At 48.2% G+C, this 12,500-nt stretch overlaps 1 protein-coding gene across 3 annotated transcripts in view; it reads right to left on the minus strand.

Annotated features, from left to right (window-relative positions):
- LOC126571794 (developmental protein eyes absent) overlaps positions 1-12,500 on the minus strand; it is a 31,214-nt gene that overhangs the window by 3,685 nt on the left and 15,029 nt on the right. For all 3 annotated transcript variants that reach the window (XM_050230604.1, XM_050230602.1, XM_050230603.1), the window contains exon 4: positions 1-371. This exon is cut by the window's left edge and continues 1,238 nt beyond it. In XM_050230604.1, the coding sequence (XP_050086561.1) occupies positions 1-371 (371 nt within the window). The remainder of the gene's footprint in view (positions 372-12,500) is intronic.

Below are 12,500 nucleotides of genomic sequence, written 5' to 3' on the forward strand. Positions count from 1 at the left end.
CCGGACTGGCCGTCAACAGTCCACTGCTCACCGAACCTGATCCTGTGGCCGTCGGATTGTAGGTCGAAAGGCCAAGTCCGTTCGGTAGCGTGCTGGAAGTACCACTCAGACCACGATAGGAATTGGTGCCAGTTCCGCCACCACCTGGCGAGTGGTGATTGAACAGCGAGTGTGCCGTCGGTACCAGTGGTGTGCCAGTGCCGCTACCGTGTTGGCTGCTGCCTGTCGTCGTCGCCGGTGATGCCGTTGGATAGTGGAAGGGATTGATGCCGCCAGCGAGCGCCAGAGATGGGCTACCGCCAATACCATCCAGGGTCGGTGGTATCGTCGCTCCGGTTACCAGTGGATCGGACAGATTGTTGTAGACGATGCTGGAAGGACACGAACAACAGAAAACACGAAAAAAACAGTCAAACAAGGCTCGGTCGTTCGCTTCTCTTATCATGACAAAGCGAGTGGTGGCTGGGGATTCCGTGGAAGTTTCCTATTTCTACCATTATTCATGCGGGAGCGCCGTACCACCGTGTTGCGTCCCTTCGGTACTTCGGGGTATAAATCATTATCCGTTGCTTCCACCCGCGTGGCCTGGCACATCTTCATTAACCCTTATGGTGTGCGATGGTATGTGCGGGTTCTTTTCAAATTATCGCCCGTGGAATGCACGATGTGAGGCTAAAACACTCACAAAAAAAAACACTCCGAACAACCCAGACCCATCGTGCGCTCTGGGCGATGGTCCATATTACGTGTTACAGGCCGGTGCGCACGCCGTGACGCACCGGAGGAACGACAGAGAGTTGGGTTTTGATTTATGTGGGTCGAACGGATGTGTCACCGGCGGCAGCAAAACAATGGCCAAGAACCGCCATCATGACGCATCTCTTCTCCTCCTGGCTGGCATTATATTGCGCATTTTCGTTGGCCACACGGGCGTTTTCGGTTTGAACGAGTCCCGTAATAGCAGCCATTATGAAGGGACACCAAACGCTATGCGGGAGCCAGAGCCTAGAGGCACTTTGAACGGTACCATCATTGGTGACGATGGAACATGCCCCAGGGTTTCGGGATATGGCATTAATTTTCGTGTAATTTCACACTTCATACTCTCAATTATGACAAGACAAGCAGACGTGTGTTCGTGTTCCAGAAAGACAACGGTGGGTGGTGGAGGACAAGAGACTTTAAGGCGCAGAAGGAGGTGAGTAACAATGTTTTCCAATTAATCAGCATTCATCATCATGTGAGGGACTTTGTAGCAGTCGACCTGGACTCCACATTCTGGGTATATCGGAAGGGTTTGCCTTTGGCCCAGTTGGCTCCTCGTGGGCTGGTTGCAATTGAAGGTTGCAATCAAGGTCAAGGAGATCGTCTTCAAACGTTTCAATGCACGATCGTCGCAAATAGCGCACGAAACGAGTGTCAGCGATAAAAAGGGAATGTTTCTCTGAGAACTCCCCGAAGTACCGTTACCTCGGCACAATTGAGTTCCAACGTATGTTCCACCTTCACACCTTCTCCTAAACCATGTCCGGGGTGGGCATTAGCAAACATGATCCTCATTCACACTCCGGGCACATGCGCAAAGTTCCCGTCCGTTCCTTCCCAGACATTACCAATCGGACTGGCTGGCCGGTGGACGCTGAGTCAGCGTTCAGCTCCAAGCTCCGGGTTCTCCGATTTCTACCAGCACAAGAAAATACGCTTCGATGTGCCGAACGGCGGAAAAGGGAAACGAAGATCCACTACTCTCTTCTCTTTAAACTGGAGCGCTCTGGATTGTGGTTCGTTCTCGGTGACTCCAAGAAGCTCATCACGAGAAGATAGATCATCCGTTCGCTAGGTGGCCCTGGTGCGGAATGGAATTTGCTGACGCTCCCAGCTTTCGACTCTAGATGCCTATTCCCTGTGGCACGTTTGCACCAACCGAACGGAGTAGGACCGTTGCCGAGGTTTGGCTGTCTGTCTGGCTGACTGGGCCCAGGTCCAGGTGCATTGCGTGGAGGACTTGCGCGGGAAAATACACAACGCGTCGGGTTCGCAAAGCATAAATAGACAATTTTGTTGACTGGACATACACATGTCCGGCGCACCATAATTTGAGCCATCGTCTGGAGAGCGCGTCCACCACAACGATGATATTCCCGTTTTTCGACAATGAATTCACCGACGCAACGGTCCACGGTTGCGTGTGCACGCGGATTCCGGCCATCCGTCCGTCGGTCCGTTTTGCTGGCTAGGCAAAGGCCAGAGTGTGAGAACATTTTAGTGCTGCTGCGTGCAGTATTATGGGTGAGCGGCGCATAAAAAGTGCGTACCAGCTAGCCCCATTCCGTATCGTTCCAAAGCGCTTAGGTGGTTGTTTGGATTGAATTTGGACGCTTGGCGCATGAGGAACACGGAATTGATTCCGGACTGTGTAAAAACAATCCACGCATCCTCGTTCTGCCCATTGCATGGCGATGTCGAACATTTTTTATAAACTTGATTATTAATTATTGAACCTTAACGTTTCCTCCTAAAGGTTCTGCAAAAACATTCACGAACTTCGTCCTCAGGAAATTAAGACCTAAGACCGTTAATCTCTTTTATCACCACATCCAGAAGTTCTTCTATCCTACACCATCTCCATCAAGTTATTCATTTAAAAATTTCATATTGATACCGTCGCTCCATCTCAGTCTGGACCTATCACGCTTTTCCTGTCCACCTAGAACACTTCAAAATACTTTACTGACTGGATAGCCGTCTGTTATTCTCATGACATGCCCATCTCATCGCCCATCTCAGTAATCATCGGATACTCGAAATTGTATAAGTGATAAGAGTATCTAAAACTGATTTACTCCTTCGGAGCACCATATCTTAACACTAATTTACCTAAAAGATATCGAAATGTAACATGCAACCGGATGCAATTCTCCTGTACAAAACGATATCAGATACGCAACCATCGATCAAGAAGAAGCGCTGTAGACCGATGAATTGGGTGTTTTGTAAAACAAGCAGATTGGACCCTTGGTCAGCTGGAGGATGGAGAGGGGGAACGTAGCCGTTGACACAATCTACTTGGGTGGTCTGTAACGTTCAGCCCCACGCGCTATCGCGCTGCTCCATTCATCTTCGTCTGATGGCCGCTCTCTCTCGCGCTAGAATACACTAATGAGCAAGAGTTCCAGGCTCCAGACCAGGCACCATGATCAATGTTCCGTCTGATGGATTTGCCTCGCTGCATAGCAAATGAAGTGTTTCCGTTGGTGTGTCCCACGATCACCCCCACAATCCCACGATCATCTGTGGGTGGGTGTTGTTATCGTGATCATCGTATCATTGCCCTCACCAGCATCCTCCTACGACCGGCCATTCGTAGATCGGCGGCGGAATCTAATCTAATCGGAACTATATCGTTCGTTCGTTTCTAGTGTTGTTTTGCTAGTAGCATCCGCTTGCTGGACGTTTAATTCGTAATTTGTCAAGAGGAAATTCGAGTTACAATCGCTTTACACATTCCCCTGGGGGGCTAGATCCTTAAATTGATGATGGGTTTTACAGCCGTTGGTGTTCCCGCGTGACACGTGTTTCGTTTAACACGAATCCAAACACGTCCAACGCAAACACCAACTAAGTAAGAGCCCCTAATCGAAACGACATCAAATCAACTCGATTCAATTATCGAATCAAATTCTCAACTCATCGCTTCCAAGCCACCACAACAATTGGGCTTTTGGGACCGTCGAGACAGAGCACGTGTTGCTCGTAAAACCGTAAAGCCATCTGAAACCGAGATTACATCCCGTGGTCACGAGCCATGAGGTGTCTGGAGGTGTTGGACCGTTAGAAGACGGATAGGGGTAGAAAAGCTATAATAATAATAATAATAATAATAATAATAATAATAATAATAATAATAATCCTTCCTAATCCAATTGACCAAAGGGAACATCTCTATCCAAGGCACGTCGTTCCCGCTTCCGATGCCACCAACGGCGAAAGCGAAATGCCATTAAAAAGTGAACCGACGTGAGCCTCCACCATCAAATCACCTCCGTCGGGGGCTGATTTATGAGCACGATATATATGGCCTAGACCGTACTGGCGTGCATGTTCTACAAGGCAAGCGCCTCGTACTTCCGAGCCTTCCGAGGAGCCATTTCTCCCTCGACACCCCGCGTACGGGGTGACAACGTTGAGCATTGATGTTAAACAGATTATTTTAATTGTTAGCTCTCCGGTCCAGCCGGAATTCGGGGCGACACGCCGCGGGCGGGTATGTCCGCTTTGTCCATTGACTCCTTTGCCGTTGGAGGAAGTCGTTACCACGGGAACAACCGCTACGCGTCGTGACTTTCGGGGAGTACCAAGATTGAGAAATCATCTCAACTTCCCCGAGCGATGGACGTGAAGGGAGGGCGAGGGCGAGGCCGCATTACGACGGATTAATTTATCGTCATCCTCGACGCAGTCGTCGTCGTTGGAGGACTTTTCTCGATTCGTGGACGACCGTGGCAAATGGCGTTCGTTCGACGATCGCCTTTTTTTCGGGATTTTATCGAGAATGGCCCTTCGCGCACGATGGCACGGAGGCATCGCGGGTAACTTGATATTGCAGCCGTTTTCCCTCGGTTCGTCATCGTTGCCATGACATCGGATCGGGTTGGCATCGATTTGTCGCACACTGGGGCCCCCAACCAGTCCCATCATCATGATGCTGCGCGCTGACGACGGTGCGTCCGTATCCGTGGAACGCAAAATCGATAAACGAATCCAAATACTCCAATCCGGCCAGAAGCTCCGGATCCGAGGTCCGCCGGGGGCACTCCATCGCTGCCATTTTGGATCGCTGGGTCGCTTCTCCTCTTCCATGGCACAGAGCCAGGCTATACGCGAGCGCGAAAGGCATAAATCCACCCAAAAACATCTCCCCCGAAATTTATCGATATCATGCTCGCTGTGTCACACCCATCCCTACCCGAAAAACCTGCTGACGGCGCCAATGGCGGCGTGCCGTGGTGCGTGCGTGTGGTCTTCGGCGCCATGATTGGGGCGTATTTTCACACCCGGTTTTCGGCGGCGGCAACGGCCACGGTTGTTGCGGAACTAGTGGTCGCTTGTACTACGCATGTTCCGTCGGTAGAGACGATACCCCATCACGGCATGCGTCACTGACGAGAGAGTGACGAGGAACAAACCATGGGTGGGAATTTCTTCTTCTTCATCAGTCCCTGTGACGCACTCGATCAGGATACGTTATCGATTGATGGGGAGATTTTTTTTTTTTTTTTAGTTGGTATCTTACGGACGGAAGGTGGGGAGATTCGCTCAGGAACTAGCTCTTAAGGGGGGTTTCGGTATTTTTTTTTGTGACACTTGTTTTTAACATTTTTCCCTGAAAGCTGATCCTTTCAAGAGTATTGTGTAAAAGTTTTTGATCAATCGAAGAAAAACTGACAAAGATACAGATTTTTCAAAATCCGCGTTTCATACAAGGCTCCATGCAGCCCGCTACTTTGAAGAGCGTTTCCACAAAACCAACGTTATAAAGTCGGTGTCCATCGTACCGTAAAAACTACTGGGCCGATCGATTTGAAATTTTTAACACATAATTTACACACTTTTTGCCAGGTAACCCCGTCGAGATATCATTAAAATTGTTTATACTTTTTTTTAAACAATTAACAACAATTTATAGCTCGTTTTTTTCTGGCAGAATCGCAAAAAGCATCACTTTTTGAACTTCAAAAATCTGCCAAAAATCGAAAAATTGGAATATCAACAAAAACTCAACAACATTGGAATATCAACAACTCTCCGGGGTTACCTAGATAAACATATAACCTTTCTAACGAATATCGATTCGTATATTTCAAATGACCCGTCATGTCGCTACGATGGGCACCGAAAAAAGTATCTTTTCGTCGACACGCCTACCAAAATTTGATGTCACGGATTAATTTTTCAATGAATGTTGCTCAAAATTATTCCATATATTTTTCAAAAGTTGTAAATTAATATGCCATTTACTTGAAAAATATTAAGTACAATGGTTACGTCATAAAAAATCGTCAAAAACTGGCCATTTTTTTGGCCCGAAAATACCGAAGCCCCCTTAACACTATTAGATGGTCAGATATTCGAAGGAACGGGAAAACTAAAGTTGAAACTGCGTTATTGGCTGGAGACTACTTGATGAATAATAGATCATTTTTGGGAACAGGATAGTTGCACTTCCTACTAGATGTTCCACTCAGCACTATCAGAAACGATACGACCGGGATCTGTAACGGCGTCCTACAAAGGAACTCTGGAATCTCGTCAGAGAGCGCGGAACAATAAACAAAGATGCTGTAAATGGCAAACTGAAAATAGTTTGAGAATGTTTTATACCGATAGTTTCCCTGAACATAGCCAGCGCACCCATAAGGCTCAAGTAACATGTTGCATCTCAGCCCCTCTCTCACTCTCTCTCTCTCCCTTCTCCCTCCCAGACGTCCTCACAGTCCAAAGGGTCTATTTTTATGCCACACACTTTTTGGCCGCATACCGCAACGCGCATCGTCTACACAAAATGCAACGGGGCCGTGGTAAAAAAGTATCGAATTTAATATCTCTCCCCTTCCTTTCCCTACCACACCCCGGTGCTCCCTTGCTGCCCTAGTTTATCACACAGCACGGCGGAAGCAGAGGCCGCCTCTCTGCTGTCTCCACAATTATTCCGAAAGGAATAAAAAATAAAAAAAAACGAAATAGCTGGCCGCGTGTAGTCGATCCGGAACCATCCACAGAAGCATAGGGATGCTGTGAATGTGTTTGTGCGGAAATGCCAGGAAGTGATGCTCCAATGCAGCAGGAACAATTGATCCGGTGGTGCCGGTTACGGTTAGGAAGATAGATGGCCCCTGGAAGTACTTGATGACATCGAGCGCAAACGGGCGCGAATGAATCGGGTCGTCCGGTTGGCGTCTATTTCTGGCGGACGCGGACGTTAACGCTCGGTGTCACAACGGCACAGCACGCGCAGTCAGCTTGTGACTCCCGGGCCTTGGGTAATAATTCTTGAATTACATAATAATTACATCGTAATGTCGTCCATGCTATGCCGGTTGGCGACATTGGCCGACTCCACTTGGCCTAAACAATGAGGGCAGAGGCACTAAAGTAAACAAGTCCGAGGGAACCTCAATCCATCCAGCAGCGTAATGCGCCATCATGAATTGCACGATAAGATTTTTGGGATCGCCTTCTTCTTAATGCGATGTTTAAGATTTTTCATTTCTCTGGCGACATTTAACGCGTTCTCGCATGATTCAACAACACTTCGTTCCTTCTGGAATCAAACGGAACGGATATTGTTTACATTAACATAAGCAGCAGCAGCATCGGTAGTGATCGGTGTGCGGCCAGGCGACGGTTTATGATCGGCCGTCCGAGTGCGAGCCACTTATCGCGTGCGCTCGCGCGCGCCCGCCGGGATCACACTTTTTGGAAACATTCTCGAGGCGCTTAGCTCGCGGATGATGGCTGAGCTGAGAGGACGATGAAATTCGAAACTAAAATGCCCGGACTAAACAACCGTCGGGAGCACCATCTCGGTGTTTACGGGTTTTTTTTTTGTAAAACGACCAAATGCAGGTGAATGCGGGTTTTTGTTTCTAGCTACCGATTCTCGCGTGTTTGCGGGTGTTCTAGACGAGCCATAGGCATCCCATTTCGGCCGTAATTCCGTTGTTTCTATTTGTTTACTTTAGTGTTTTTCGTTCTCGCTTCTGGTGACACCACATAACATTCAACCGGAATTCAAAGCAATAAAGGGCTTGAAATGAAGAAAAGAATTCAATTTACACCATGAGCAGCTTGTGCTTGATAGAATTGAGTCGCACAGATTGGACCAAGGAACACATGCGAAACAGTTTTTGAAAAGATCATCATTAACCACATAGTCAGTTCCATTAGAGGCTGGATGGCTGGTTGCTGATGCTTTGGTTCATCTTGACGACACCGAAAAGACTCGGAATCGGTTGATGCTAGTGCTGGATGATGATGAGATGCAGCAGGCATACTGGTGCTCCTTGGTCCTCTCTAAATAAAGACAGCTGGTATCGGCTGCCTGCGAGGAGCCGAAGTAGAGAAGAAGAAGAGACTGAAGACTTCCACTGACAAGCCAGCAAACGTCCCGAATCCGGCGGTCCTACGCTGCGTTTGCATTTGCCAAAAAATGTTTGGCTTTGAAAAGCGCAGCTTGGAGTGAGACGGAACTGGGAAGCAAGCAAAAACGTGGAACTGTCTATGCATTACTGGCCGGCCACGTCTAAAACAAACCCGACGGCCGTTTGACTGTTCTTTTTGGGTTTGACCCAGTGATGATTACACAGCTAGAGCAGCGAAAGGAAAGGAAGCGACTTCAAGAGGCACTTGTCCCGAGCGAGTGTGTGTTCCGCTCGCTTCGGTTGGTCCTCGGTCGCCGAACAAACGCATTTGTGCAACAGATGTGTCCGGGGTCGCAGCCCTTGCGGGTCCTTTTTTCCCGATCGGCCGTAAGCGAAGGAGTCCTTTCGTGTCCTTTCCTGCAGTTCCAACGCAACGCGCATTTCGAAAGGATCACGCCAAGCTATGTGCCAAGCAGGAAAAGGCATAAAATGTGTATAGTTCTCTCGTTGGCCAGCCCTCTCAGAAACGGAAAGCGGTGCCAGTGGCCAGCATGGACAGCCAAGCGAACAAAGGGACGAAATCCGTCACCTCGGACCGTTGGGACATGCAAAAAGGCGACAAAGTGAAGTGGTGATCCCTGCGTGGTGTGCGCGCATCCGGAACACATAATCTAGCGTGATTTATGCGACCCGGAGTACCGGCAGGAGTGTACTGGAGCAATTATTCACACTTTCAAGTCGGTGATTTAACGGTCCTTAAAGTCGGACCGAACATGCATACGTCCCCGGGCGGGTTGTGCGGACTCTGGGCCCTCATACGGACCCGTGGACTCGTGGCTGGCCAACTAGCTAGCTAGCTGTTACGCTATATGAACGAATGGTGAGCGATGTCACTAAAACCTCGTCGACTTAAACATTTATTTGACTTTCATCAAACCAACACTCAATTATGGGCAGCATAAAACGGAGTGAAGGACCAACGGTTTGGACGCGTTGTCGACGCCATCGTATGATGAATGGTTTCAGCATGTTTGTCATACCGGAGTAGGAAAAGGATGCTAATTGAAGTCTGCTGTTGCACGCGGCCGACAGTCGGTTTTGTGGTTTGGCGTATGCCGATTGCCCCGTTTCCTCTTTGCTGCAGTTGTCTCTTGAAAACGCAAAACGATTTACGCCGAATGGTGGGGCGTGCTTGGCAATAATTATCATCACACCCCACATGTTATGTGGTGCATCATTCTGGATAACTTTGGAGCAGCGCTCGGGGAGGCCAAATGGCACATCCGTAAACTGCCGAACGATGACGACGAGCACCACATTTGCAGTTGTTTGCAGGGCGCATGGGCAGAGCGCTCGATCTAATTGGTGACAACTTGGCGCTTCCCTTCTTAATAATGCGGCGCTGCAGCAGCAGCAGCTCGTTCGTTACCGTCATTAGTCATATCGAGTGATGCGTGGCAGTAAACCATTAGCACGCGAGTGGTTTCAAGATAACAGCCGGGGAACAACCACGAGATGATTCCACGAAACAAGTGCCCATCAGCTCATCGGGATTTTATCCAACGAAATTTTAAACTGAATGAAGTAGAATTTGTGTCAAATTATTTCGTGAGTCGCTCTAGTAGAAGGTTAAATGAATTTCATTGTACGACATATCAGTCAGAGTTTTACAAAAGGATTAACGAATTCCCAATGGCACAATCATCAAATTCTTCGCGTGTAGCAGTCCATTCCGCACGTAATGGATCCGTCAAACTGTTCAAAAGGAACTAAATGACGTCAAAATAACTCCCTGGTCCCTGGCAATCCCGGATAATGGACAGAAAAGTTTAAACATAATTATACAGTACAGAGCATTAGAAAAAATACAAAACAGTGCAAAGTAAAGTAAACATTACAAGAAGTACGAGGCAAATAGCATCATTACGGGACGCATAAAAAAGTCAAATAGGTCCAATGCATTCGTTAAAAATTCTAAGAAGCGATTTTACCTCGTTTTATTTAAGGACGAAAAGCTCCATCGATAGCCCAATATTCAGGTTAACTAAAGTTATTAGGTAGAGGAGAGAAGCGGAATCCCGTGATGACGTTAAATGCACAATTTAATTTTAAATATCTAGATGACGATACGAATAGTTGCTCCAGATAGTAGAAACGTGTCAATTATACTCATTGCAAAAAGACTCAAATGGAAGACCACGATCTTCATTAGATGATAGATATATCAATCAATTATTAGTCACAATTTTACCATAAGTGTAATCCTCTTAGTTCACCAAACTTGAATTCTTTTAGCCCAAATTTTAGTCCTTGTCGCCCGAAAGGTGATTCGAGAACATTTTAATCTCTTTTTTGCTCACCAGCGGGCTGCAACTAACAAACATTACCAAAACATTTTAAGCGATTACATTATCATGCTCTGTAAGAGACCAGGCATCTTCTCGAAGTAATTTGCAACAAAATTGAATTGCACATAAGCATTAGTAAAAACTCGTTGTAGTTGCACTAACAGAAACTCTACCAAAAACCGTTTTCCTCCCGTCCGCTAAACACTCGCTCGCCGAGCAGCGACACCACAAATCGATTGAACTGCAGCATCCGAAGCAAAGAGAAAGAAGGAGAGAGTCCTCCATCTGTTCCCAACCGCTGGATCCCGCTGGACTCTAATGCGGGACACTCGGGTGTGAATTTAATTTGATCATTTCTTGGGACATCGCGGACACGGGACCACCCACTGTACTATGTTTGTTCAGGACCCCTGGCCCCTGCCCGTTACCGACGGGCCGACGGTGCTAGGAGTGCTCCCTCTCTCTCTCCCTCCGTCTCTCTTTCTGGACCGTGTCGTTAGGCGCCGTGTCTCGGGTGTTTGGATCCTCCTTGGAACCTTCTTCTCGTGCTGGGTCGAGTGAGCTACGTGGGGCTTCGATAGCCTCTTCTTCACCCTCTCCCCAGCGAGGGGCCCCAGAGGCGAATGTCTTAAATCATAATCTTTATCTTCATCATCAGCGTGTCCTCCTGCCGTCCGTCCGTCCTGTCTATATCTTATTTTTTATTCTTCCTCTGGCACCTCGGAGTGACCGTCACAACCCAGGGCCGATGCTTTCTTCCTGACTACTCATCGTCGTCTTGGTCGTCGTGGTCGCGTCTGGAGTCTTGGAGCTCGTTCTTTGTTTTGAGTTTCGCGCACCCCGTTACCCGAACGTCCGTTTCCATTAGACTCGCGTGTCCACGATCCACAGCCACAACCGGTGGTCCCTGGCGTCGGCGACATTGGCGCGTTCACTATTCGCGTGCTCGTGCGCCCTCGCGCTCGCCATTCCACGGACGGATCGTGGACTGTTTTCACATCTTTGTCAAACTAATTCATACCGACATCAGTATCGTTTCGAACAAATTGTCGTCAATTTATTGACGGAAAAGGGTAGAGGAAAGCAGGCAACAGTCCCTACCGTTGTGTGATGATCGTTTCCTGATCCCGAGGTCGCGCATAATCAATCGTCCATAATTTAGATGTTTTGTGCGATCTCAGAGTCATCGAGTGGATGCTGGGACGGTTCAATTCAATTCAATTGCCCCAAAAGATTATGATGTTGGCACATTACCACCGTTGGATTCGTCAAACCGAAAACGCATCATAAAAACCGATTCGAGTTGAACCGGTCCACGGTCTAACCACACGATCGTAAGAAAGAACGAACAAGACTCGGTAAGACGATGGCAAAAACAGCAACAGAGCAAGAGAGAGAAAGAGAGACACCGGTAGCCAAAGCCGAAGAGATATTAATAATAATCTAATTAGATGAAAACCTGCAGTCCATCAAACGCAGCACCGAGCACCACCACCACCGCCTCGCTGGATGACAGCCGTCCGCGATCGCTGCTGATGGCGTGGAAGGTGGACTCCAACCACCGGCAGTTTATGTCGACGGGCAAGGAGTGGCGGCAGAGTTTGCTTTTATCTTTTGACGATCGGGGACAGGGTCGAGATTTGTGTGCGTCGAATCCTTTTTGAGCGCCGGCATGGCGCATGGTTGTACAGCGCTGTTCGTCCGTCCGTCCGTCCAATGGTCCGTCGCTGTCAAGTGATCTTGCGAGTGATGTGCCCCTCATCATCATCATCATCATCATCAGCAACAGGACCACAATGTCATGTGGCCTCCACAAACTAACGGTTGTTGTGCGTAGTTCTTGCACAGAATTCACGAAAAAACAAACCACTCGAAAAAAGGATGTTCGCCTAATCGACGAAGGACAGCCACCAGGAGGTCATCTAGGGTTTTTTTTTGTTGGTGAAAAATCTCTTCACTAGCTCTCTCGCAAGAATTCCTATCCGATGACTAATCAACACCCCTTCCCCGT

This window comes from Anopheles aquasalis, chromosome 2 (assembly GCF_943734665.1).
Source record: "Anopheles aquasalis chromosome 2, idAnoAquaMG_Q_19, whole genome shotgun sequence".
Lineage (NCBI taxonomy): Eukaryota > Metazoa > Arthropoda > Insecta > Diptera > Culicidae > Anopheles > Anopheles aquasalis.